This window comes from Aspergillus puulaauensis, chromosome 8 (assembly GCF_016861865.1).
Source record: "Aspergillus puulaauensis MK2 DNA, chromosome 8, nearly complete sequence".
NCBI classification, from domain to species: Eukaryota; Fungi; Ascomycota; class Eurotiomycetes; order Eurotiales; family Aspergillaceae; genus Aspergillus; species Aspergillus puulaauensis.
Window position 1 is genome coordinate 2568778 of NC_054864.1, and position 27136 is coordinate 2595913.

General features: G+C 46.2%; 9 protein-coding genes across 9 annotated transcripts; 4 read left to right on the top strand and 5 right to left on the bottom strand.

Annotated features, from left to right (window-relative positions):
- Window positions 1-412: 412 nt before the first annotated feature.
- On the bottom strand, window positions 413-1382 carry APUU_80988A (fumarylacetoacetate hydrolase family protein; the record flags this gene model as incomplete). Its single annotated transcript, XM_041697330.1, has 3 exons — window positions 413-889; window positions 941-1077; window positions 1127-1382. 3 exons carry the CDS (start codon window positions 1380-1382, stop codon window positions 413-415), a joined length of 870 nt encoding a protein of 289 aa, XP_041562871.1.
- Window positions 1383-2039: 657 nt separating this feature from the next.
- APUU_80989A (cupin domain-containing protein) lies at window positions 2040-2573 on the bottom strand (the record flags this gene model as incomplete). Its single annotated transcript, XM_041697331.1, has 1 exon — window positions 2040-2573. The coding sequence occupies one exon, from the start codon at window positions 2571-2573 to the stop codon at window positions 2040-2042; it is 534 nt and encodes a 177-aa protein (XP_041562872.1).
- Window positions 2574-3388: 815 nt separating this feature from the next.
- Window positions 3389-4310, top strand: APUU_80990S (uncharacterized protein; the record flags this gene model as incomplete). The annotated part of the gene is made up of 3 exons (XM_041697332.1): window positions 3389-3553; window positions 3601-3949; window positions 4015-4310. 3 exons carry the CDS (start codon window positions 3389-3391, stop codon window positions 4308-4310), a joined length of 810 nt encoding a protein of 269 aa, XP_041562873.1.
- A 436-nt stretch (window positions 4311-4746) lies between these two features.
- On the bottom strand, window positions 4747-6211 carry APUU_80991A (uncharacterized protein; the record flags this gene model as incomplete). The annotated part of the gene is made up of 5 exons (XM_041697333.1): window positions 4747-5017; window positions 5103-5362; window positions 5466-5703; window positions 5778-5928; window positions 6028-6211. The coding sequence occupies 5 exons, from the start codon at window positions 6209-6211 to the stop codon at window positions 4747-4749; spliced, it is 1104 nt and encodes a 367-aa protein (XP_041562874.1).
- Window positions 6212-6674: 463 nt separating this feature from the next.
- On the top strand, window positions 6675-8159 carry APUU_80992S (cytochrome P450; the record flags this gene model as incomplete). Its single annotated transcript, XM_041697334.1, has 3 exons — window positions 6675-6728; window positions 6783-7898; window positions 7965-8159. 3 exons carry the CDS (start codon window positions 6675-6677, stop codon window positions 8157-8159), a joined length of 1365 nt encoding a protein of 454 aa, XP_041562875.1.
- Window positions 8160-9503: 1344 nt separating this feature from the next.
- Window positions 9504-10856, top strand: APUU_80993S (uncharacterized protein; the record flags this gene model as incomplete). Its single annotated transcript, XM_041697336.1, has 4 exons — window positions 9504-9531; window positions 9601-9785; window positions 9841-10452; window positions 10512-10856. The coding sequence occupies 4 exons, from the start codon at window positions 9504-9506 to the stop codon at window positions 10854-10856; spliced, it is 1170 nt and encodes a 389-aa protein (XP_041562876.1).
- Window positions 10857-13366: 2510 nt separating this feature from the next.
- Window positions 13367-16481, top strand: APUU_80994S (uncharacterized protein; the record flags this gene model as incomplete). Its single annotated transcript, XM_041697337.1, has 5 exons — window positions 13367-13436; window positions 13493-13547; window positions 13609-15199; window positions 15280-15389; window positions 15440-16481. 5 exons carry the CDS (start codon window positions 13367-13369, stop codon window positions 16479-16481), a joined length of 2868 nt encoding a protein of 955 aa, XP_041562877.1.
- Window positions 16482-20602: 4121 nt separating this feature from the next.
- APUU_80995A (uncharacterized protein) lies at window positions 20603-22504 on the bottom strand (the record flags this gene model as incomplete). Its single annotated transcript, XM_041697338.1, has 3 exons — window positions 20603-21486; window positions 21555-21794; window positions 21841-22504. The coding sequence occupies 3 exons, from the start codon at window positions 22502-22504 to the stop codon at window positions 20603-20605; spliced, it is 1788 nt and encodes a 595-aa protein (XP_041562878.1).
- Window positions 22505-24089: 1585 nt separating this feature from the next.
- APUU_80996A (uncharacterized protein) lies at window positions 24090-24779 on the bottom strand (the record flags this gene model as incomplete). The annotated part of the gene is made up of 1 exon (XM_041697339.1): window positions 24090-24779. The coding sequence occupies one exon, from the start codon at window positions 24777-24779 to the stop codon at window positions 24090-24092; it is 690 nt and encodes a 229-aa protein (XP_041562879.1).
- Window positions 24780-27136: the final 2357 nt, after the last annotated feature.

Consider the following 27136-nt stretch of genomic DNA (forward strand, 5'->3'; position numbering starts at 1 on the left):
CACTATTTGAGGCCTGGCAGCTGCCGCCAGAAGGGGGCATCGGATGCCGCGGCCAACGGGACTTGTGCGGACAGAGTCCGACCCCCAGTCCGGTGCCAAGCTGTTGTAGGAACGGGAAATGGCAATTTTGGGAAATCCTGAGGAGCTTGGTCTGTATTAAAGTGTGGGGGGTGGGCGTCAGTTGGACCGTATGTGCGCCATACTCCTGGATAGCAGGGACCTCCGTTGCATGAACCCTGCTTCACTTTTTGTTAAATGCTATCGAAGCCCTATTTAACGTATTGGGTAGTTTAACGGCTATTAGCCAATAGCATTTCCGGATACGGCGGTCCCTAAAGGCAAATTACAGGTTTTTCTGGCTACACCAGGGATGCCAGTCACGCAAGCTGATCATGGCGCTGACATCCTGCCTTTACTCGTAAACGATCTTATTCACACAGCTACCTAGATGCTCAATCCTCACTTCGACAACGTCCCCGTTCCGCAACCACTTCGGCTCCGCCATACCCAACGCCACACCACCAGGGGTTCCGGTCATGATTACAGTGCCTTTCTGCAGAGTTGAACCTTGGCTTAAGAAGCTAATAATGGCAGCAACATCAAACTGTAGATCACTAGTGTTTGTATACTGACGCACTTCGCCATTCACGAGAGTTTCTAGCGTCAGCTGATCCGCCGCGCCTACCACAGCTGGAGATACCAACATCGGACCAAGAGGGGCAAAGGTGTCAAACGACTTGGCAAATGACCACTGGGGAATTCCACCGGCGAATTCTGGATCGCGTTGCCATGTCCTGGCCGACACGTCGTTGGAGGAAACATATCCGGCGACGTATGAGATGGCTTCGTCCTTGGAGATGTTCTTGCCCGTCTTCCCGATGACGACAGACTATCAGATGGTCAGTAGAGAAATACTGTGGGCTTGTCCTGTTTGACGTACAAGTTCGCCCTCATAGTCCAGATTTTTATCCTGTGCGATCGGAGGCACCCGTATGTAGTCATTGAAGCCGGCCACCGCGGGAGCGGGCTTCATGAACATCGAGGGAAAGGGCGGAGGCTTGCGACCGGTCTCCGTGACTATGTCCAGGGGGTCAGAGCTTATCGAGGCAATCTCCAATCCACTTACTGTGCTTGACATAGTTGAGACCGATGCACTTGAAGACAGCAATATCCTTCTCCTGCAGGACACTAACGAGGCGCTCGACCCTTGCCGTTTCATTGGTCCGCTCTAACGAGTAAGGGTCATCGCCTAACAACTTGATCGCAAACAGTTCTCTCTTGCTCAGTAAGGGGATGAGGTCGTCGCTTTGCTCAATGCATGGCTCCCCGAACGTCGTCTTTCCAGATCCGTCAACGAACCTGACGATCCGCGACCATACCATAATTGACACGGGGGTGGGGAAGCTGGAGAGCCGCTGTAGGTTGGCGATGAAATTTGCTGCTGTCCGTGACCCTTCATCCCAGAAATACCACGGAAGAAATAGTCGAAAGTGGCTGCTGAGGACTTAAAACTCTCGAGTCTGTGTACTATGGCTTGGCATGTAACTGAGACCCCAGCTTCGGACCTCCGGTACTCAAGGTGGTGTTCTTTCGCCCGATCATGCCCGAACTCCGGCCCATAATGCCCAATATATTAGTGCAACTAGTGGAAGCTCGCTGACCTATTACTTCGACAGGCATAGTTATCTTAGAACACCATGCATGGGCATTAACTGCGTCACAGCGCTGCTTCCTTGTATCCCGTAAGCAGAACCTGTGGCCGTGATGATTTGGGTGTCACATATTGGATGGAGTCTACGATTGAGATACGCATGTTGGTAATGTAAAGATTCTGTGGTGTTAAAACCTCAAACCCGCACGCTAATGAATTTACAGGCGAACCTTCTGAAACACGATCGCAAATTGATTTGAAGTACTGGTGATTAGCCAATCAGAGTCTCACTTCTGCGTGCAATTGTGGACTTTTCCAGGTAAACCAAGCCCCGAAGGCATGTGGTTGCAAACTCAAGATATCGAGTGAGCTTTCATACAGTAATACCTTAACTACCAGTTCCAAATAGTGCAGCCAGATCTGCCTGTAACTCCTTTCCACCAACAATTGGCGCCTCTGCGGGCAGCATGATGGCAAGAATTCGAGCCCATTCACCTGTCTCGTTGTCCCATCCATGCATGGTAGCCCGCTGAATAACGAAGTCCCCGTTCTTAAGCTTCGTCCTGGATCCGTCCTCTAAAGTGAGAACTACTGACCCTTTTTGTACAATAATGTAGTCCAGCGAAATGGAACGGTGAAGTGGGCTGACCGAATTGGGCGCCAAATCCACGACCCGAAATATGGAGCCGCCATTGACAAATCCGGGATCACAAAGGGCCTTATCATCGGACGAACCCACGTCGGCCGGACTGACTTCGCTGGACCAGACTGTGACCGATCCGGGGCCGTGTGGTAATATTTGCGAGGCGAGTTCAGTGTCACTAGCCACGATACTTTGGCCTGGGGTATTGTGTGTCGTAACAACTCGGCGCAGCGGTGGAAGTGGCGAAGGCGACATGGTGACAATTAATGGGTTGGGCATCAGAGAGCAAGGAGATGGACGAGTCGGCACAGTTCAGCGGCGGTACAAGCCTTCTTATATTAACGCTCAGAGACGAGACTAATCAAATGAGAAAAGTTCGCATCTTTCCGCCAAACCGTCGAGCTGCGAGTGGGGCCGAACAGACGGGGATTATTCGAGCGTCCCGTCAAGGAGGTTAGCAAAGCGACATAGCTGCTAGTTTCGATGAATCAGACCTTCATATCCGTGTGGTTGAGTACTGGTTGATACGGACCGTTGCCGAAAACGATTGCCTAATTGGGATACCCGATAGACGAAAGGCCTGCGTAGGGAGGAATAGGGCGGGTCGACGGTCCCCCCAGACGGCACACAAAGGGAGCCTGTACTTTCTGTATGTACTTTCTGTATCGGCACTCGGAATCAGTATAAGCCCCTTTCTTTGCAATATCGTCATTCGATTACATCTTGTTGCAGGGCTCCAGGACTTCTCCGTACTGTGTTCTTCCGAGTCTCCACAGTTGGCTGCCGGTGGGATAACGGGGCTCCGAGTATCAGTCAGGTTCGGACATCGGCCTCCCCCATCCTGTGACTGCGCCGGAAACTCTGGACAGATCCCCTCATCGGCGCAAGCCTGTGGTGGTTTTATTGTAGTAATCAACCGTGCATTCTATTGCCATTTATCTAAGTATTGATTGTGTCAAGTGGGCCAGCAGCCCGCTTCGTTCTATATAGTTATTTCCTACCAACTGTTGTGCTTCCGTTGCCAATCCTCACACCTTTCTTGCAACTGATACGGGGTAAAAAAAAAAGACTCCAGGTAACTCGAACTCACGACGATGGACTGGGATCAGGACAATTTCATGGCGGAGTGGGATAAGAAGTATGTCTCAACTAATGTCAAGGCTGGCTCCCGATCGTATGACAGAGACTTGTTCATCGCGCTCGCTTCTCACTTGGCATCTTCACACGCGGAGTTGAAGGATATTGCCTCCGCTGTCATAGTATGCGTATTTCTCCCAGAATCTCCAGGGTTGCTGACTCTCCAAAGGCTGTATCCTGTGTTGCGGTCGGAAGAGCAGATGTGGTGGGACGATTTTTTGACGATATTACGGCTGATTCAACGCAGGAGGAGTCTAAGCAGATCTTTTTGCAGCTCCGTGAAGCCATCACCATATCCTTCCCTTACCTGGGGATGCCAAATTGCATTCCGGCATGCTATGGAATGATAGGCGTCATCCAGCGGAAAGGACATGAATATGCGTCTAGCAAAGTGCTGCGTAAGAAGACCATCACCGATGAGGATGTACGCAAAGGAACGGAACTCCGCATGAAGATTTATAGCGGAGTTGGAAACTCGGACATCTTTTCGTTGATGGGCCGGTACTTCACAGATCTATGTAAGTGATTGATTAAGATATTCCCGTACTGTAATTGAAACCTCGTCACTGACGGCCTCGGTTAGTCACGACATCAACCGTGGTGACATGGGGATATCTTATCGCCAAGGCGAATGAGGAGGTATTTCAGCCAGAAGAGTCCCATTTAATCATCGCCTCGGCCATCATGGCTCTGGGTGCCACCCGGCAGACAAAAAGCCATATAAAGGCGACATTGGGTATTGGAAATTCAGTGGACTGCGTCAAAGCGGTGGTGGAAGCTGTAACAAAGATTGCGGAGTGGGCAAGTCGTCCTCGCATTGAGCGCTTTGATGTCGATCAGCTTGCGGGCGAAGTCCAACGAGCACTGAAACGCGAATGATTGATTGACTGGAGTCGGATGATAAGGGATAAGGCTGTCTTACTTTTTCTGTTCCGCCGGCATATTGTAAATATTGGAAACATGAAGCTACTCTGATAGCCATCTGCATTTGCGAGCATTAAATCACTTTAATCCCACGGTGGTCAGAAGCGTCCTCATCCCAGACGCTGTTCGCTTAATACCGACCTCTAAAATAAGCAATCCATGACCGCACCTGTGATTAGAATTAGACCGAGCTAATCAATAACTGATTCATTACGTCCGAATAACCTCCGTTTAAGGAGTTTACGATACTGTATGTGTTGAGGGCTCACTCAGTAACCCGAAATAGACAAACAACCACGTACATTTAGTATACCATATACCGAATACTTGGTGGTAGAAAAAGAAAGACGATGAGAAAAATCCTGCACTACCTGCTGGCCAATTCCGATATCTATGACATCCATTCAGTCGGGCGATTCGGACCCCAAATCTGCATCATGTCGTTTGTCGCCGGGATTTTCATGACAGGGGTATCCTTATTCACAAGGTCGCCGTCCGCATAATGCTGGTTCGTAGTAAGCACCGGAGAAGGTGATTTCATAGAGCTCATACTCACTTCGATCATGAAATTGCTCGTGTCGCGCCAATAGTCAAATATTTGTGACCCCAATAGATGTCTGCCTACACCCCAAACAGTCTTATAGCCCTTTCTTTCCAGCCACCTATGAGAAAAAAAAATGGTCAAACACCTTCAGCTGAGAAAAAGAAGAGAGTATAAAAGGTAACTCTTCCAAGAAGTGTTCTTACTGATGGCCTAGTAATTGGGTGTCAAAGTCGTGGACTTCAAAAGAGCAGTGGTGCACTCGCTGGTTGTCTGATTCACTCAGAAAGAACGTGTGATGGTCTGTAAATTCTTCACCACGATCAATATGCAGGAAAGAAGCAACCACGGCATGGTTTTCCTCTGTACCGACGTACACGATGTCGGAGGGTACGAAGTTGAAGTTTCGCAGATACCACTCCCAGGCTACTTGGAAGTCTTTGTAGCAGCATCCGAAGTGACCGACCTGTGGATTACTCCAATTATTATCTGAAGTAAAAGAGTGACACGTATGCCAATGATGGTCCTTGTACCGGACGTCTACTAAGGGTGGAAGACAAAGTACTCACTCGATATACGGCAGCGGGACCCCGAGTAAATCGCTGGCAGGCACCAAGGCGGGATTTCACTTTCTCCCCGTTCAGTAGCAATTGCGGAGGAGCTTTGGGCTCTAGGTCTTCGTTGCGCTGCTGGCCGAATATGAGATTGATGGGGAAACCACCCGGATCGAGAATGGTAACGAGTTGGCCTCCACCAGGGGCGTCATGAAGCTGCTGGATCGGACTTGCGTTGTCCAACTGGGTCGCCCTGTTCAGGCCGGGAGTAGATTAGTTACCATGAACCATTTGTGTCCCGACTGGAATTGGTAGGCTATAGAGTACCTTTCGAGGTCTGCCAGACTCTCAACGGTGAACGAGCCACCTAGGAACTTCGGCTGGTCTCCTATTTCGACGACATAATCATAATGATGGCGGCCATATCCTCGGAAATACATTTTGTCATCGGTCCTTGCTACTAATTCAAACCCAAAATCTAGGGAACAGTAAATTAGCCACAGTGTTGCCCGCATACGACGGCACGCTGCCATGGAGAGTTTGAGGCTCTTGCGCCATCATTGCTAACAGAACTTACCTTCCAAAAACTGAACAATTTTGCCGATATTCGCATGTCTGTATCGTACATGATTCAGCTCCACGAGTCGAATTTGGTTCGTTGTGTCTATTCCGCGGCTGGCCCTCCATTCAGCTTGACTCTGTTTTAGACCAGGGGCCTTTCCAAAGGCAACGGATTCGCCAGTATTATGTTGCAACCCCATCTTTGTCTTGGTACAAATCTTGTAAATTTTGATAAGAGTGACTTATTGGGATGATAAGTGAGCGACGGTATTAGTCTTCCTCGAAGTTTCGGAGGTATTCACTCTGAACTTATCCGTAAGCGGAAATCGTCGGCACAGGTGGGTGGGAGGACGGGTTCGAACAAAGATTTCCACACAAATTCTTACAGCTTGACCGTCTGGCGGATTCCGTCGACCCCCACCCACCCAAAGCATCAATTGTCGGGTGGGGAAATTGCGTTTTGCGGAGTCCGAAGCCCAGACTAAGAATGCGGAAGGAGAACAGCGACCGATCCGGGGCCCCGCGAATCCACTTAGGATGGAGGTAGAGAGCAGGATTGATCACTCGCTTTCCAACCGTCTGAAATATATAAGCCTTTCCCTTGGATTCCTGCCGCGCTGGCTAGGATGGTAATTCGAACCAGTTCTTCAAAAAGTCGTTAACATGATTGAAGCCCAATCCCGCGCCAACCTTCTAGGCGTCGCCGTGATCACTCTAGTGAGCTCTCCGTCAGTAGCAAGGAAGAACAACGAAAGTCTAACCTTAATCCAGGTAATATCCTATCGAATTGGTTTACTCATATATAATGCCCTTTTCCATCCACTCAGCAGCTACCCGGGTCCCAGATTGGCCGCCATAACCCGGCTTCCTATGGTTATACATAAGTACCATGGTGATATGCACTGGTGGTTACCAAAGCTTCATAAGGAGTATGGTAACGTTGTCCGAGTGGCTCCCAATGAGCTCAGTTATATCGACCCTCAGGCAGTGAAGGATATTTATGGCTTCCATCCAGGGAGCAAAGCAAACTTCGTGAAAGACATGACGTTTTATGGATCTGACGCTGCTGGCGGTGGAGGAATCTTTCGAGCCGACGATGCTAATCATGCAAGACAGAGGAGAGTCCTGTCACATGCATTCTCCGATCGAGCTTTGAACGAACACGAGCCACTCCTCCGCAAATATGTCGAGAGGCTAGTGACTGGGATTAGGACCCTGAACAGCAAAGACCCCAACGGCAAAATAAATCTCGAACGGTGGTATAATTACACCACTTTTGATGTGATGGCGGATCTTAGCTTTGGGGAGCCTCTGGATTTGCTGCAAGACCAATCGCGCGAGTGGTTTCTCGACAACGTGATGAGCTTCCTTAAGCTGCAGAGCCTAACTCAGCTGTTGAGATATTATCCGCGCCTGGCAATGATCCTGGGTGTATTTTTCATTCCCAATGATATTAAAGCAAAACAGGCGAGAAACAACAAGGAAGCGATCGACAAAGTCAACCGACGGCTAGAACGCAAGGCTAACCGCCCCGATATTTGGTCGTTGGTGATGATGCAAGAGGGACAAAGGGCTCTTACACTCCCTGAAATGCACGCCAATGGCATTACATTCATGGTGGCCGGCACAGAGACTACTGCCACTGCATTAAGCGGATTGACTTACCTCCTACTGAAAAACCCAGATAAGCTGGAGGAGCTAACCACAGAGATTCGGTCCGCATTCAAGAACAGCGAGGGTATCACCATCCAGGCACTTGCACGCTTGGAGTACCTAAACGCTTGTTTCCAGGAAGGACTAAGGATGTATCCTCCGGTGCCACTGGGGCCTCCTCGAGTTGTTCCGCATACGTCGGCAGAAGTGTGTGGCAAAGTGCTTCCTGGAGGCGTAAGTCAATTTGATAATCGCAGTCTAGTGTCTGTCCTTAGGCTAACTAATACTCTTTTACCATAGACGATTTGTTATGTCAGTAACTATGCTGCTTACAGTTCGGAACGTAATTTCAAAGACGCTGACAGGTTCCTGCCCGAACGATGGATGGACAACCCTCGCTACGCTTCTGACAACAAGTCTGTACTGCAGCCATTCTCATTTGGGCCTCGGAACTGTCTGGGGAAGAAGTATGACGATGAATACATGTGTGCTTGATCAATGTGCTGACGATTCAACAGCCTCGCTTATCACGAAGTGCGACTTATTCTGGCAAACATTCTTTGGAACTTTGACTTGGAATTATGTGAAGAGTGTCAAAATTGGAACCAACAAAATGTATACGTAGTCTGGGATAAATCTCCATTATTGGTCCGAGTCCGCGAGGTTCGTTCTTGAGCTGGCCGACCACAAGCAATCCGCGCAATGAGACCGGTCACACAATCTTAGGATATCCCATAGTACATCCAATTCTTGGTCGAACCCTATTCATAGCATGGAATGCCCATTTAGCTTTACGCCTTGACTGTGGAGGTTGGGCGATTGCGAATAGTCCTGGGATTCAGACTGACTTCTTGCTGCCATAATCCAATGGTGCATTGAAGCAAGACACTTCGAAAGCAAGAACTCCAGGCCCCCACTGTATTATCAGAAAAAAAAAAAGATAATTTTAATATGACATGATATTATAATAGCCATCTTAGATTACGTACATGACAGTTTTGGCAATGTAATCATAAATACCCAAATGACGGCCTTGTATTTTCATACAAAGAATGTTCAGTCCGTGGTGAGCCCGGTAATGGCTACCGTATGGCCCCTAAAGCGGGGAGGCGTACTTTCGGACATGTCGGGGTCTACGGACATTCTACACGGAAGTAGCCGGTGTTCCCCATTCCCCACCAGCGTTATGGGTAACTGACTATAGTAGCCAGACTCGCTGGTTGCCTATATGTCACTGTTGCTCCTAGAGCAATTCCTGTCTAGTCCATTGCTAATTTCTGTTCATTGCATAGCCTCTCCACCTGCATGATGTCGGATTTTCCAAGCATCTACCATCAGACCCTGCGAGCTACGCTTATCCCGATTGAGCAAGACTCACATTACCAGTTTCGCGGCATTAAGTATGCCTCAATTCCACGACGGTTTGAGCATTCAATCCTGTTTGATGAATGGAATGATGCCATAATTGACTGTAGGGGTTTTGGGTGCGTATGGTGGTCTATAATAAGACCGAGAAAATACATCCGATTTGAATAGTAGTCCAGCAACAAGCTGACGGTATGTGTGAAGGCCCAAATGCCCTCAGCCCTATCGTGATATCCGACAGTTCTACAGCCTCCCCGTTGATCAAGAAATGCCCCCCGCCATCGGAGAGGATGAACTCAGTTGTTTGAACTTGGTGGTCTCGGTACCAGATACCGTGTTGCGAAGGCAAGATACGAAAGTGCCCGTCTATATATACGTGCATGGTGCGTTACTGGAAAAGCTTTTGGCTGAATAACAGCATCGTGTGGGTCTGTATACTTACTACTATTATCAGGAGGCGGACACTCTTACACAATGGTCAATATCGAGCAAGGGTTTACCGGTGAGATTCTCCTGGAAATTACATCTTGAACAGCGTTTCGAGATCATATGTGTTGACCATTGCATCAAGACCCCACCGACATTATCAAGACCTCGTTGCAGCTCGGAAAGCCCGTCATCATCGTCCATTTTGCGTACCGTCTCAATGTTTTCGGCTACGGAATGTTCCAGGGTCGGACGAACTTTGGATTCCACGATCAAAGGCGGGCAATTGAGTGGGTGCAGAAGCATATCTCGGGATTTGGTGGTGATCCTGTAAGCGCTCCATATCCCCCAAGTCCATGCAGATGTTGAGCGATATTCTTGATAGGAAAACATTACTCTTGCCGGTGAGAGCGCTGGAGGCATAGCCGTTCATGCACACATACATGGACCCTGTCCCGTTCGCGGAATCAAGAGAGCCGTTCTACAATCGGGCTCCCTCTACCTCACGCCACCTGCGCCCGCTCCAGTGGGCCACGTGATCATGAAAGAGTTAGAATTGATCTGCCAAACGACGGATCTCCAAACCCTGCCTTTGAGAGACCTTCTCACGGGGATGGGGAAACTGGGTTTCAAGAATTGGTGGCTTAATCAGGAAGATCGAATCTTTTCTCAAGGCGCAGAAGACGCCGTGTGGCCGATTACGGACACGGTCGGCCTCGAATCGATAGTGGTGGGAGACTGTCAGTGGGAGTCTCGCGGGTTCGAAGCAGGAATCGCAGCCTTGGGTTTGAATCGGCTGGAGGAGATATTCTCCCAGTACACCCCCATTGGCGCCGCAGTGGCCCAGCTCTACAACATTGACTTTCAGTCCATGGAGAGCACCAAACCGCGAATCGGAGCCTTCATCAACGACCTCAAGTTCGCGTTCGCTAGCGACGCGTTATCATTGATGGAGAACAAAGCGGGTAGACGGAGGTGCTATCGGTATATTGTAGATGTGAGTTATTTGCTCCCGCGAACGACCAAGGTCACAGACTGATATGCTGCCTCTTGCAGCAACCAAACCCCTGGAATCCTTCAGCTGGAGCGCACCATGCTGTCGATCTCCTGCTCTTATTTGGTGGGTACGATTATACCAACGACGAAGGCGCAGTGCAAGTGAGTCAGGATATGAGGAAAAGATGGATCCACTTCATGTATGGAGATGAGCCGTGGGGAGGGAATGACGTGTACGCGTTCGGTCCAGCTGGAAAATCCGGCGCTATTGGAAAGGAAGAGCTCGCCCGGAGACGTCGGGTCCAGTGTTTCGACGGATTGCGGAAGATCGGTTGGGCCAATTGCCAGGCCCTCGCCACCAGACTGATGAGTGCCCGGGGCAAAGTAGAAGAGGCGTACTTATAAAGCAGTTGTTTTTGTACCGTGCTTAATCATCTGGCGCCCGGACCCACCTGGCGCCCGATTTCTATACACAACAACACTACTAAAAACGAAGCTTTTGAACCCAATACATTCTATATTTCTTAAAGATCTTTTAGTGTGGCAAATTTGACGCGCTGAAAACCCTATATACACTTTTTAATCGTCACGAAACCGGTGGGGGAGGCGAATCTGGCGCCCTCGACGATTTATCGTTGTAGAGGACTCTTCAACAACCTCAGCTTCCTGGACAACGATATCGTGCTTATTTTGAGGCGTTGAAGGTGTAGATTGCTTCTTTTTACCCTTTCTAGCAGTTCTGATATCATTTTGAAGCTGACTATCCACTTCCTTAGCTATCCGCGCCTCCTCCTTTGCAGCCTCTTTTTGACGTTTCTTCTCCTCAGCTTGCTGCACGCGGAGTTGCTTATTAGACGCCTGAATCCTCTTTCTTTCCTCAATAATTAGTCGCTTCTCCTCCTTTTCTTGCTGGCGGCGAAGTTTAGCCTCTTCTCTTGAAGTTTTAGCATCCTTAATTGCCTGGTCCTTCTCCTTCTGGAGATCCCGTGCTTGCTGGATCTTCTTTGGAGAATAGAACACTGCATTACCACTTTCTGCATCCTGAAGTTGGAATATAAGCGGTTTACCACGCTGGCGTTTCCTTTTCTCATTCACCAACGCTTCCTCAAGGCCCTGGCAGCGGAGTTTCAGTATAATATTCTCTGTAGAGAGGTGGTACATCGTAGAGCTTAGTTTCTTGGTGTTTTGGTCATAAACATCAGAAACAACTTGTTTTAAAAGTCTTTCTATCCTCCGCCAGTCCTCTGCTTGCAGTACTGACTTTGACGATTCACTAGATGATGGTCTTTCCTCTGGTAGCTTGGTAAACCTTGCTAGAACCTTCTCCGGATTCCATGGCCATAATCCAACAGATCTCCATGAACTCTCAATATTTTTTGCTGTCAAAGCCGTTTCCCAGCTCTCCCAAAAGAGAGGAAAGAAGTCTCGCTTGCTAATTGCACTGATGCCTTGAGAATTATGCAAAAATCGTTCTAATTGATCCCCATACGCCTTGGAGAGAGGAGCAAAGATCCCAACATCTAATGACTGCAGGGAATGCGTGGAATGAGGCGGAAAGGTAATAGTAAGGATCTTATTACTATCACAGAAGTCTAAAAACTTCATTGTGACATGAGATCCATGGCCATCAAGGATTAGAAGCCGCCAACGCCTTCTAGCTTTCTCCTTGGTCTCGCGATCAAATACATCTCGAAGCCAGGCGTATCCTAGATCATTGTTGGTCCATCCAGATGGCGAGGGTGCAAAAAAACACTGGTGTGAGTTCTCTTCAAAGCCCTGCAGCCAGCTATCTTGAAGCTTTCCAGATACCGTTTGATATATAAGACCAGGAGAAAGAGAGGTCTTATCTGCACAGATACAGGCAATTGTTGTGATCCACTCTCTATTACCATCCTGAACCCGCTGTCGAATACCCTCACGCTCGTAGGTGCGCCTAGAAAAGACTCTCTTGCCTTTAGGAAGAATTCCTATAAGAAACCCTTTTTCGTCCATATTGTAAATATCCTCTTGCTGAATGTCATATTCCCGTATTTTCCGCTCAAGCGCATCAAAGTATAAAGAGTAATATAATGCAGAATCAGCCCGCTTGCGTGAGGCATCCATGGCAGTTGTATAGCGGTTGACAAGCTCGTCCTCATGTCGCTTTACAAAGCGCGAAACCCAGTTCTTTCCAGGCGGTTTTCCAGCAATTTCCTCCGCAAAATTAGCAATCATCTGGTGGGATGGAAATAGGCCGGATCTCGTCAATCTATTAATATAATTTAAAAGGTCTTTTGTCTGTTGGTTGTTGAGAAATCGTTGGTTGGCATACTGCTCTTCTTTCGAGCGTTGAACCCCGCGATGATGCCTAGAAAGCGTTGATCGGCTTAAACCATACTTATTTGCAACTTTAGTATAGTTAATCGATTCGCTAGGATCCAGAGAATCCAAATATGCCAGCGCCGCATCCATTGAAGTCATATTGAATGAGTTATGAGGTGCTGAAATCTACAGGAAAATGTCGGTGTATAAGAGAAATCGGGCGCCAGGTGGGTCCGGGCGCCAGATGATTAAGCACGGTAACTAACTGCTGAACCTAACTACTCCTTAGTTCATAACTTAGCAAACTAACTCGTATTACTCAGCGCCGATTGATCCTCCCAGATCCCCGCACCCGGGGCTACTTAAAAGGTTTTGCTTTCCCCGCACCCTTTTCAACAGCGTTTTTGCCTCCCAGCCACTGCTAAATGTTCAACCTATTACTTTGTTTTTGCTCCTTTTTTGTATGCTCTTTCTCCCTACCCGGCTATGAATTACTCTCACCGCCAGCATACACATTGTCATAACCTCCCAGAATCCATATTCTGCCGCGATCGATAGCTGTCGTATCTCAAGCATGGGTGAGTTGAGGTTCACCTGACTCAGGCCACATCGTCATGGTGTTTTGCACCTTCTGCGGTCGCGAATTTGTGCGGAAGGAGCATCTTCAACGACACATCCTGACACGTAAGCGACCCTCCTAAACATAACAGGCTGTTTATACCAGATGCTCATCCCAATAGACACCAATCTTCGTCCATTCCGCTGCAGCGTCTGCTGTCTGAGCTTTAATCGTAAGTAAGTATCTTATCTGCGCCCAGCGTCGCGAAAGGTCAATGTACTGATTCTCACTCGGAAGAGACGTCGCACGCAGACATACACGCATCCACGACAAGCACACCTCGCCAAACCTCAGAAGTCTAGGCTCCTCGTCATCCACTCTAATGGCACAAAACTGCTCTGTCGCGTGTGCCAACTGCACCAAAGCCAAGACCAATTGCAATAAGCAGGTACCGTGCACTCGATGTCGGTCCAAAGGCGTTTCCTGTACACCACATGAAACTCAGGACAGCGCAGCGGTGCTACTCAACCTGGACTCCGCAACAACGGCTCTTCCCAGCACGGGTGGCGTTGTCCCGGATATACGGGAGAACACAGAATTCAATCGGAATAAGACACCTCCCAGGGCATGGGGCCCCTGTAGTATGGCGGACCAGGCGACGTTCACTTTAGCGGACGGACGCAGCAATGATGGTCAAGCAACGCAAGTTCCGGATCTTGTCAGTGGAAGCAGTTGCCCGAGGACTGAGCATTTTGTGCATCTTCCAGTAATTTCCTCAAGTGAGGATGCTCCACCAAGTATCAACGCGACATCCACACAAAATATACATAGGGCGAAGGAAGGGGACTTCAATTGGGCAGAACTTCTACTGAGCTCAACCAATACTCCAACAAGACCACACGCCCTCCTTGCTGGAGGCGCCTCCGCACAGCATGATCCAACCATCTTCATCAATGATGATTTATTGTCATTCGTCCACATCTCGGACTCTGCCACTGGCCAACACTCAAGCGGTGTTGCCCCCATTGCGAATGGGGCCCAGGATGATTCGTTTCCATTCGATCCATGTATGACCGGTAACTTTTTGGATATCTTCGGAGATAATATTGGCCTTTCTGCCGATTTGCGTACGCACCATATTGTGAATTCAGAGCTAGGTACACCGAACATGCAAAATTCACCCCTGGGGCATCGTTCGCCTTCTCAAGGGTCGTCCGATGGTCGAGAGTCTGCTCTCATTCGCTCTGGCGACAACGTCGCCTGCCTGGGGGACAACTTCGCAGAATCTTCTTCGTGGTCGCAGTCATTTGTGGGATGGAGAGACGAGCACTTTCTGGCGGAAGAGAAATTTACCAACGTCGCGCTGAACGAGACAACCAGAGACCGAACGCTCGGGATTGCCCAGTCATTCTTCACCCTCGCATTGGACTCACTCAGCCTAAGTGCCAACCCTGGGTTGCGCTTACTACTCAAGTTGAGAAAGCACAGTTCTTCGAAGATACTCCTACTACCGCCGAATCCGATCTTGCATCAGTATCTCGAGAACTTTCTGACGAGCTTTGAACCTTTCTTCCCTCTTGTTTCGAAAGGAACATTGGATCCGAACCAACTTGTTCACGGCAATCAAGAGGAGCTTGCAGTTATATCACTATTGCTCATGATAGCCTACGGATCAGTGAGAGACCCAGCAACCAAGGCTCGACGCTTGTCTGCCGGTCTCCTTGAGATTTGTATACTAGCTCTGGTCAAATTAGTCGACAAGGACTCCGCATTACCCCGAAACCCGCTAACTATTCACTGTGCGGTACAATGCCTGTATCAAACCGCGTTCAGTGGTGATCACTGGCTTATGGATGCCACTATAGGACAGCTGTACATGTATATCATGGTAAGATTTCTCTCTATTTACAGGCTATATGCGTGATACAGGATTCTTTATTCATGGAAATATTAACACTATTGTTTTAGATGGCAAGACATACTGGTATTTTTCAAGGCCCGCGCGACCATTGGCAGCATGATCCTAGAAATCTTGAGGGCAGTTGGAATGCTTGGATTAAGCACGAATATACATCAAGGTCAGTAAGACTCTTCGTGACTGGACAGCAGCATGCTTATCATGGAAAAGGCTATCATATGCTTGCCTCATGCTAGACCAAGAAATCGCCATTTTCTACGACAGTAACCTAACACTTGCTATACATGAGCTGGAGAGACCCCTACCAGAGGCTGACGACCTTTGGCTTGCTTCGGACGCTGCAACCTGGGCGCGTCTCAAAGGCAACACGCAGGAGTTGAGGTTCCGGACCACAGAATTCTTGCAACAAGCACCACCTTCTCTTCGTGAATTATTCAAGTCCCTTCTCGACCATACAATTGACGACTGGCAAGATCGACTTGGAATACTACAAATGCGGCTGCTCTTATATCCTATCCACATATTAGTCTGCCAGCTGTGTGAGACCTTTCTTTGTTTTCCCAGAGGCCTGCTTACAACATCAAGTTTTCCTCGCCATCCTTGCCAAACCTCGTCAACCTTACAGCTAGAGGAGATTATGTTACTCTTACGAACCTGGCAAAATATTTTTAACAGGCTGCCAACAAGAAACACACGAGAGGGCGCCTTCAAGAATCTCACCCTGCTGCTTTACCATCTTCTCAGCCTTAAAATATGTTCGTCATTCACAAATATTGAGCGTTACAGTCTCGACAATACTGAGCTCATTACAAGGCAAGAAAGTCATATTACTGAATCCTGCGTACGGGCTCCGCAGGAAGCAATCTTCCATTGTGGACAAGTCATTAGAATCACCAGAGAAACTGAATCCCCACTGCGGCCGCTCTGGTGGCCAGCTGCGATATACCGAGTTGCTATGATCCTTTGGTATATCAGCAAAAACCAAGGTTCGCTGATTAATTGCAGCGGACAGCCTGACATTCATATTGATGTGTTGCCACCCACTGATGGAGCTTGGCAGTTATTCCTCAAGTACGACATAGGCACTCCGCGACTCGCATCCACCAAAGGGTCGTATATTGCCTTACAGGATACGAAGCAGGTCCTTAATAAGTGCACAGAGCTTCTCAGAACTGATCCACCTATTACGTCGTATGCAGAAACCTTGGCCCTCAAGCTTGGGAATCTAGCAAGTCAATGTGCCTGTGACTAGCAGTGGACGGCATTGGCCTGTATTTATTGATACGCAACGTGTACTGGCCTTCTCGAGGTCACTGACGGAGGACTGGGAACTCTGGGCGCAGTTTCACCAGGCTTGTTAAGAGGTGTTTGGTCAGTTTTGCGATCATGACAATGGTGTGGGTAAATATATTGCAAGTGTTGAAATCAAAGAAGCACCACATATTAGTCTCTTCAGTGTTCCGACCTCCAGACAGGTGAAGTCCCTAACGTGCGTCGTACTGTGCCTACGCGGATCCCAACAGGCCTTTGGCAGCAATTCTACCCTTCACCTGCGGTAGCACCTGGGGGAAACGAATTTCAAACTGTCTCGGGACCCAGGTTCGGGGGAGGCCTGATCTCCCATCACACAGCGGAAGTCATCCTGAATGAGATTTCCTTGAATTAATTACCCAAGACACACCAACACTTCAAGCCCCTACCCCAAATCTATCTGAATTGTGTGAAATTACGATATCATTGCAGGACCATGATCCCGGAAGCAAAATGTTCCCGATTAGATACACATTTGATACCCTTCTATTTTTATACACGATTACATCTTAACATCCGGAGGCAGCAGCACTGTGAGCCCAGGACAGGTTCAGGAATTCTTTCACTCTGACTGGTGCGATATCCGGAAAGTCTGAGTTCAGCGCACGTGTCGGGTTCAAATCAAGCCCCTTATTCACGATCCATATACCAGCTCAGAGAAAATCCAAATCATTGTTATAGCTGAGTTCCCTGTATATAGCGGTCGGGGTTTCTTACGCGAGCAGGGGTTTAGGGGAGTTAATATCTAGAGCCTCCTGGTCCTGGGAGGGTTTTAAATAGATTATTTTCAATTCGGCCACTGCTAAGCTCGATGGATGGCACCAAATAAAGATCTTGCGTGGTCTACATTCTCAAAGACGCCCAGAAAACCAAGGAGGCCTTAAAAAACATCATTGGTATTCTTTACCAAGGAACTGATAGTGATGCCGATAAATTAAAAGCCAAGGTCAAGTTGTTTACCTGCTCCTCCGAATCCCTTCTGGTTCCTATTCAGACAAATCACTTAAAAGCGCCTATTACCTTCAATTAATATATGAATTGAATCTAATTAAGCTCCAAGCTCTTACCTTTAACTTTGAACACTAGTATGTTCTATTGTGTGCAGAGTTTTGATCGACCCCAGAATGAAAGGGTTTCCCTAGCACCTTGAGAAATAAGATAGTTGCGCACGTCTTCTGTTTTATCTCCAGTACCTGCGTGAATTACCCAGCTGAGAGGTGTTCCTCTTTCTGCATCTGCAGTATTAACATTCGCTCCGTGTTTGATTAACAACTTTACAGCGCCAAGGTGACTATATTCAGCCGCCCAAGATAATGGAGTTCGGCTATGGAAATCTCTTTTATCGACTTTAGCACCATGTCTAATAAGTAATTCAATAGCCTGCATCCGACCATTTATAGAAGCGAAAGACAATAAAGGCCTCCCTTAATGTAACTTATTTCCGTCACGGACGTTTGCATTGATTCCGTTATCAAGATATCGTTAAAGAACAAGAGTATCGCCGTTTTCAAGGGCCTGTTGTAGTTTCTGAGGCAAACTCGGCAGACTTGATCTTTGAGGCATTGAAAGGTTGTGTCTTATAATAGAGTACTGTAGCCAGATAGGTCATTTAGAGTAGGTTTATTGAGGTTATCAATAGTACTTGAGTGATGCTTAAGTAACCCCCGAAAGCAGGCTGCGAGCCTATTCAGGTACTGCAAACATATTCAACACTCGGCCGCCGTGCCAACAGATTCAGTAACAGGCACACAAAAGGATAGATTTATATATTATTAGCTGATGGCGGTGATGGGGGTGAGTCAAGTAAGCAGCTCTCCCTTGGGACCCATATTTCCCATTGCGACACTAAATTATGTCGCGCCGCTAGAACGCGCAGAAATAACGAGAGGGCCATGCACGTTCTGCCTTACTCCTAAGTGCCTGGTCTTATGGTACGACAGCTACCTTGACAGTCTAGGACGGGGTACCTGGGAGCAAGGCCCATTGTATAGACGCACCCGAAATGTCCTTCTACCCTTTACATTAACAAAATGTTTTCCAAACCCTAACCCAAAAAGGATACTAAGCCGAATTTAGCTAGTGCCTGGAAGAATGGGTACGTGCATGAAAAGAAAGTTTTGTATTGAACCTGTAACTGTATCTGAAAACTTGGTATTTCATACGTCACGCTGAGGAGATTCGCCTAACCGCCTTCCTAGATAGACATATTTAGACTCCCATATCTTACAGTACAGTACGTACAGTCAAGACACTCAATTTGATAAGAGAGAGATGGCGTGGAAGATGGTGGATGAAACCCAATAATTAACTTGATCATGAGTAACACCCAAGTTCGCCTGTGGAGGCCGCGAAGTTGTCATTAATCATTATCAAAATACTCGATCTAACGGCCGGCGGGTCAATCATGACTGCCCTACAGGGTCTGGTTCTGCGAACCAGCCTTGGCATCCCAGATGATGCTTGCCATGAGATCCTGGGACCACTATTTGCCTGTCTGTCATAGACAGCCTGAGGACATTTCCAGCCTCATTTAATTTTGGACGGATAAACAATGGCCCGAGTAAATGCCTTGGGAGCTGAGGATGCTAGGCGGGCTGTAGGTTGGTTGTCATGATATTGTTTGGTCATTTTGAGTATCCGTTGGGGGTGGTATCATTCACGGCTGATACGGGCCGGGAAATATAGGCTAACCGTTTTTGAAAATTAGGGCTTCGGAACTAGGGTTTGAAAACAAGTCTTCTCTATTCAAAACATGGAAGGACATTTCGGGATTCTGACAGTGAACGTACGCCATCTGAATATGGATTTTCGCCCGGCCATGATAAGGGGGTGATCTCTAAGAGAGGACCCTGCCGCTAATCATTTCTGGGTGCGAGGCAAATCAATGTGCTTGCTCTCCATTAGATAGTGAGCCATCAGCGCCGTTGCAATATGCTGAGCTATGACCTACAGGTTTTTCTATCATTCAATTTCTTAGTCAAATAAGCCGTTTTGTTCTCTTTATTCTGTGTCAACTTATCCTGTTAACTGTATTATCCTCTAATCCTCAGGTTGACTCATTAAGTTAGATAGCACCCATGCGAAACAGGAATGCGGTTAAAATTGCTGGGGGCAGCGCCACAATCATGGTTCCTAACCCAGTCCCACCTTGAATATCGTTATGGAGCACTGTCCAGAGGATACTAGCCAGCATGCTTCCAAATATAGTTATCATGATAAGCCAAAATATAACTTCACGATCGGGGCCTTCTATGATATGAATTCCCCATCTATATGTGCCCTCATCCCCATCAACTACCCTTCTATTCAAACGTTTCGGCAGGCGATTGAACCAGGTATTACGCGCATGGCTCAGGTCACCTTCATTATGTTCAAGGTAATGGATAAACACTTCCGGGGGAATATGATCTGGTCGATCACAAACAGATATGTATCCACGGCGAAGATTCCATAGTGTAAACTTTTCTTCTGATTAGTAAACAAAAAAAAAAGTTATAAGATTTATGAGGAACTCACTCGAACAAACTCAACAGTCACGGGCTTAACTAGAAAGTTCAGATGAGAGAGGTGGCTGCGTGTTTGTAAGTATTTTTTCTTCATGTGCAGAAAGGCCTTTGCATCTGATATAATCTCTGATGCATCAATTTCCACGAGAGTTTTGTAGAAAGATCCTGTATTAACGCACAGTGCTAGGAATTCTGGCCTGACAGACCCCAGCGGATGTTGCTGAACGAAGTTCTGCGTAGCGCTGATTTGCGATTGCAGGTTATCATGCAAAGTATACCCCGGGATATTCTGTGATGATATTTTATTATTTCCATTGTCAGCACGCAGGTTTATTTGAGACCTGTCACCATTCGTTAATGAGCGCGCTAAGTTATTGATGGACTCAGAGTCGCCAGGAGGGAAATCGGCGTGAAGGTGAGCACCGCAATCCTAGCTGTCATCAGCTGAGGTTTGCAATGTTTTCTGTGTGTTTAGAACAGAAGAACTTGTACATACACATTGCAACTCAATTCGACAATATCCGGCTTTCAATTTTGGTCGCAATAATCTTCTTAGCTAAAGAAAACGATCGCAGAGTTGTTGACTGGGCTGGAATCGGACATTTTGCAGAAGTTTCACAGTCTTGTCGAGAAAATTCCATCGGCTACTTGGCTGGCTCTCCATCTCTCCCGCTACAATAGGCCGTTTGGGTCTTGTGTTTTCATGGATTTCTGGCATTTCCACTTCTGGTTGCGCTTGGATTGCTCCAAATTGACTTTTCTTGGCTTGGTCTCGTGCTTTATGTAAGGCAAGATTGCGTAGCTGCTCCTTGTACTGCTTATATGGTTGGCCTTCGCACAGAAACCGGGCTCTAGACTTCAGCTCAGGAAATGCCAGGTAGCTGTCGGTGGAGTCCGCGTTGCTATCACTTCCTTCACTCTCAGTATACCATTCGGTATCTGTTGAAGTACCGGCTGTATTCTGAGAGGCTGCACTATTGTTGGTATTTTTTTCGAGGAACATATTTAGTAGTCGTAGTTGCCTTTCATCCGGGTCCAGCAAAGTACGTTTTCTTCCTTGGTTCGGTGTATCAGGAGACCTCACAGCATGATATATCTGATGTGAAAGAAAGTGTCTTTCGCGCTGTTTTCGCAAAAGCACGATTGTCTGCCTCTGGGATGGATCCTGACTTTTGAACTCTAACTCCAAGTAATAGATTTTCAGCAGATGTTGATAATTATTGATGAAACTAGTTTCGTTTATTTGCTGTACTGCTTCTTCGTAGAGTGCTAGAAGTTCAGCGTCGGTGGCAAAGTGGTTGATGAGATAAACTATAGCTACTCGATAGAAATCGGACCGCGAGTTCAACCCAGGCATAGAAAATGAGATGTTTCCGCTAACTTCTGGAGAAGAAGAAACATTTGTAGTAAGATCACTCCACTGGGGAAGACCATCGATACCTGGAAGGAAAGTCTAATCAGCATATGTTGCTAGCCGTAAGAATGCAGCCGTTATATATCTCACTCACCACGAATATTAGCTGAAAACTCTCGTAACTCTTTGGGAAATTGCGTGCCTGTTTGTGCAGCATAGTCCCGCCATAGTCGGCTTTTGGTGGAGTCTGCATAGTCGGTTATACCTCTTATGATAAGAGCAGGGTTATGTGATGTTAAGCCCGCAGCCCCCATCTCAAATGCTATGATTTCTTCCTTTCTTCTTTTGAAGGTGTTCTCATCCTCAGTCGTCTTCTCTGCCATGGTTCCAAATTCTGGATATCTGTTAGAAGGATCTCCAATCATCTGTAGTTAACATACTTCGTCTTGATTGAACCAGTCCCGATGGAGGAGAGGCCTTGGACAGCAGTGGTTTTGCGTATGCGGCGGCAGTAGGCGCCGCATATCCGTGCCATTCTTTGCTTTCGCGGGAATCATAGTAGGCAAAAATCTCTCGTACAGTAAGTAGTAGGGGCCTGACTGCGAGTTTGGCAACTTCTTTTTCCAATGTGGTTTGCTTATCCATGCCTAGAGTTGGGTTTGAAATTGAAACATCATTGAACGGTGCTAGCGTCATGGCGAGCTTTTGATCGTCCGGTAAAACCTCCTGCATCCGCTCAGCAACTTTTCCAAGGCGATGAGCAAGTAGCCCGTCCTTTCTTAGCCAGTTTTTGGTCGCGCTACGCACAATTTGGTGCATACTAATGCTTGACTCTTGAGTCTTGATGAATGAGTATGCGTTCAGAAACCCCAGGGCGTTGAGTGTCTGTTTCTTAGTTATTTGGGATGGAAAAATAGACTGGGGCATAGTGCGTAGATTGGTACAGAGCATGAAAGATAGTTCATCCACTGCCACTGGATTCTGGTTCAGTATCTGGTTCCAGGCGGTCATAACAGGGTTCTGAATATGCTTATAGCGTCCTGGATCCGCGAAGACTTGACCGAGGAGGTCCACATCATCTATTAACCAGAGCCTTCCTTTCATGGTAGGGTTGTGTTTGAGTACGTGGCTAACGATCTTTGCAATAGTACTCTCGTAAATTTTCCATTGCTCTGCTTCAAGTTAGTCCAAACGTGTTAGAAGAGCCCGCGGAAGTTGGTTTACAATGCCTGTAGGCTCAGAATGTCCAGCAGTCTTGCCATGATCATACTGTATTAACCTATCATGCTTTCCACCTGGTCTGCTCACAACAACGTCGTCTAATCGAATGTTATTGTTTTTGCTCGGAACTTCGCCCCCAATGCCTACCATGAGTCCGAACGGAAGCCGGGGAAAGGTCAAACGAATGCGAGATTCAACGGTCGCGGCAGAGACAGTTTCATATACGTCATTTGGTAGGTAAGCAATGACTATGCGGTGGCCATTCAGTTCGCCAAATCCGTAGGCGTTCGGATCACTGACTTGTCGAGGTACAGTGTGGGTCTTGTCCAGCAGACAACGGGCGGCTGCGGCCTCTACAGGCGATGCGCAGATCCACGCGATGTTATATCCGTCAAGTGGATTTATAATGAAATCAAGGTTCTCTGTTTGAGAGATACCACAGTCCAGAGACAAGCCTTCAGCTTCGAGAGTTGAGATTCTGCTTGTCTGGTGAGGTAGCTTCAACGCTGAGTCTTCAGATGACATATTACTAGGAGTCTGAGGATAACCCCTATGCTCTTGCGTGAACGACTTGTTGTATATCGGGGTCTGGTTCAACGGCTGTAGCGAAACCTGCTCATTAGGTCTGCCCCGAGGCACAGAAGCATATGAGATCCTCGAGCCGATATTGCTACCCTGACTAGTGCCAGAAATATTGGCCACAGATTCGAATCGATTTTCATAACGTTCTGTAACTAATTACTGAAAGTTATCTCGTTCTATTAGGCCGAAGAACTGAGCTGAGTTTCCTATAGAAAGCGCCCTCTTGACGTTAAATAGATCTACTAGAGTAGTTACTACTACTTGGTCGCGCTTACCATCAGCAGCCACCTCCCTAATTCAGAAACTCTTTTGACTCAAAACTTCGTTGCCCACCTGGCACATCTCTAAGTACTGTCTTGATATGTTGAGATCTTCCTGCAATAGCTGTCTGTTATTACTATCTCCCGGGTCTCTATTGGCTACCAGGTTTGCTAGTCGCTCCTGAAGGGGTATAATTATCTATATAGTACTCTTCTAGTTTTCTTCCAGGGCCTGACGCATGGGCTGCTGGGCTTCAAAGAGATTCTGCACGGTATCTTCTATAGAGTTATTTTGAGGAGAGCCTTAGAGTAAAGATGGTTCTCTAAGAAAGTCGATTGACGAATGGTTACCTCTCTTTGTTCTTTGAAGTCAGCATTCGTCGGCATGCGTGCAATTGCTCACATTGATCAGGTCAATACCCTGTTCAGTGCATATCTACATTCCAGTGTGTAAACTTCGGCAAATGCTGCGGCTCAGCAGCTGCTTATGCTCAGGAAAAGTAGCTATACGCTAGGAAGGGGGGGGGATTATAGACTCAGTCGGGAAAACTGTTTGCGGCTATCAACATATTAAGATACGTTCTTCCTGAATAAACAAAGTAAATGCGGTTGCTTCCGGTAGACCATCATGATTTGCAGGCAGCAGCCAGGCTGGACAGGCACCTTCGTTTATTTTTCTGTCGTTGGACGAGACCACGACCCAATGAATTGCCAGATGTCGGTTGGAGAGGCCGAGGCCGCTTAAGCCATTCCATGTCCTCTAAGTCAACGACAACCAAACTGCGCGTCTGTTCATCCCACAGTATATTACGCCACTCTTTATCTTTGTGTTCAGCCCCATGCTCCTTTAGAGCCTTCAGAGCTCTGCCGCGCTCTTTGTGGAAGAAATTCAAATTTTCCTTACTAATTATCCGCTGGAGCCTAGTTCCAGACCAGCTCAGGACCATCATGTGCGCCATTAATTGACCATGGTACCAGTATGTGATGCTTGGCTCAAAGTCGCCTAAGCAGACCGGGATCTGATACCCTTGCAAGCTTCGGAGGCGGTGATAATTATCACCTTCTGCTTGAAGGGTATGCTGTTTCTCCTTTATTATAGCCTTGATGACCACGGTATACCCATGAGATAATAGAGTTGCTTTCATGAGATACCCCGTCCGACCACGGATATGTAGCGGCTCAAACCCTTTGTTTCGATTCTGGGTGAGTTGAAGGTGTAGCTTGTACGTGAACTCCCGCGGGCCCATCAGATGCTTGTGACTGCCGTGGTGTTGCCAGTTGGGGCACTTTTTGTCCAGAGGACCCTGGTTGGCCATGTCGCGGGCAAAGCAGCCAGTCACGGTATGAATGAACTTCGGTTTGAGGTTACCTGCATTTTTCTGACCTATACAACCAGAAAATCCCGTCCTCCTCCCTAATCTTCTTTATTTCTGGTGTAACAGTAGGCGGTATTAAGTCTACTATTACTGTCTATCCTATTCTCCCTAGCCTAGCCCTAATATTATCAAATCTAATTATTGTATATATACCTAGTACCTCTTTGAATATGCTAAAACCTACTCCCAACTCCGGGCCTAGTATATCTTATAAGGGATAAAAGCTTCTAATAATCTCTTCTGTATAATTACTTTCCTTATCTAAACCTGCGGGATAGTATTTATCTATACAGGCTACAGCTTACTTACTACAGGCATAATATTTAAAGCTAGTATATAATTCTTCTTTTATAATAATATTAAGTAGACTCTTTCAGTGCCTGTACTCAGAATCCCGAGTTTTATATAGGGTATTTTGGTGGGTATAGCTGCTGGCACAGCAGAGAGTGTGCTGGCTGTTACGCCGAGTAAGTGGATTAAAATAGTATTAATAAATAATATAAGGGGTGAGTACTAGAGTTAATAATTAAGTAGTAAAGAATAGGCTGTTCAGGTTCTACTTACTAAATAAGGAATATAAGGTTTATATAAGAGCCTTATCCTAATAACTATAAAATAGTCTGTGATGTCTGTAGTACGGATGAAGAGTTATAACATGCTTAAAGATCTTTATTAGGTATATAATATTAAAGAAAATAGGATTATGATATTCCTGATAGGTATGATCACAGGGATACTTATAGTATATATAACACAGCTGTTTAACTTGGTAAAGATATAGATATAAGGTTTAGGGGGTATAGGAGTGAGTACAGCTCTAAAGAATATTCTAGCTAATTATAGGATTAAGGGGTTATAAAGAGGGAGTACTATATAGCTAGGGAGGTTACTACTTAGTAGTAGGATTATGTTTTCAGTCTATAAGAAGATGAGGGGCGGGTTAGAGAAATTATTTTTATAGATTTTTAGCTTAATTTTAACTCAATAGTACTACTATGTTATAGAGGAGAAGAAACCTATAGTTAAAGAGATTACCTGTAAACATGCCTACTTGATAGAAATGATAGTAGATATAGGAGAGATTAACTTATTAAAATAATTAGATATGGAAGGCATGACTAGGATGGTTGTTTCTTCCTGTTAGACAAAGCTATATGCTTCATATAGTGTGACCATATCCTGATCTAGGTTAAAGAGCTATAATATAGGAGGCAGATAATAGGTAGCCGTCACTGGTAAGATATAACTTAGGAAATATTTCTATTTCTACCTGCTATAAATCTCCGGTACTATATATGTTTATCATTATTTACTGAGTAGGCTGCTCTAGTCTTAAGTGCTCTTTAATTTTATTTATTATCTTCTGCTTATTATATATAATAGAGTTAGGTACCTTATTCCTGCTTCCTTAGTATATCCAGTAACTAGGATAAGTTTTATAAGATAAGTAGTAAACTATCCTCTTATAGTAATCAGTCCTAGCTAAAATCCATAACTTGGATAATAAGTCTTGAGCCTATCTCTCAAAACCTAACGAATATGCTGTGGGCTCTTGGAGGGCTGAGAAATATTTAGTAATCTAAGTCTTCTTTCCCCTTATCATCCTATATATTATTAAGAATATATAATTATCTTTATGGATATCATGTACTAAGTATAGTTTATTATAGTGAAAAAATAATACTCTTTTTATTCTAAGTAATTATTTTACTTAACTTTACTCTAGATTCCTTTACAGAATAGTAATATTTATTCCTTAGATAGGGTTTATCTATCCTTGCTCTAACTATATTCTTTATCCTAACTAACTATGACTTTATGATAAGGTTATCAAAGGTAATTACTGTCCTGTAGGAGGTATAATATATCAACCTATTTATTACAGAAAATAATTAGATACTTGGTTAAAGAATATAAGCTCCTATATACTCTTATAGAGCAGAAATCTAACTAAGTACTTCAGCCTCTACCCCTGAATTAATAATAACTAGGTAAATATAGCCTGGAATATTACTTTAAGAAATATCTTATGTGCCTTATTATGGGCTTTTACTAGTAATTAAATTAAATCTATGTTAAGCCCTTTTTATATATACTACTAGGACTATGCCCTGGTCTTATAAATCTAGGAATAATATTATATTTTAGAGCTGTGCTATACTATAGACTCGCTATATATAAATACAGGTAAGTATAGATAAATATAATATTATTAGGGGTTAGTCTAGTTACTGTATAAAATTCTGTTAAGATAACAGAACTAGATCTTACTTAAATATATCTGTTTGGTGGATTAA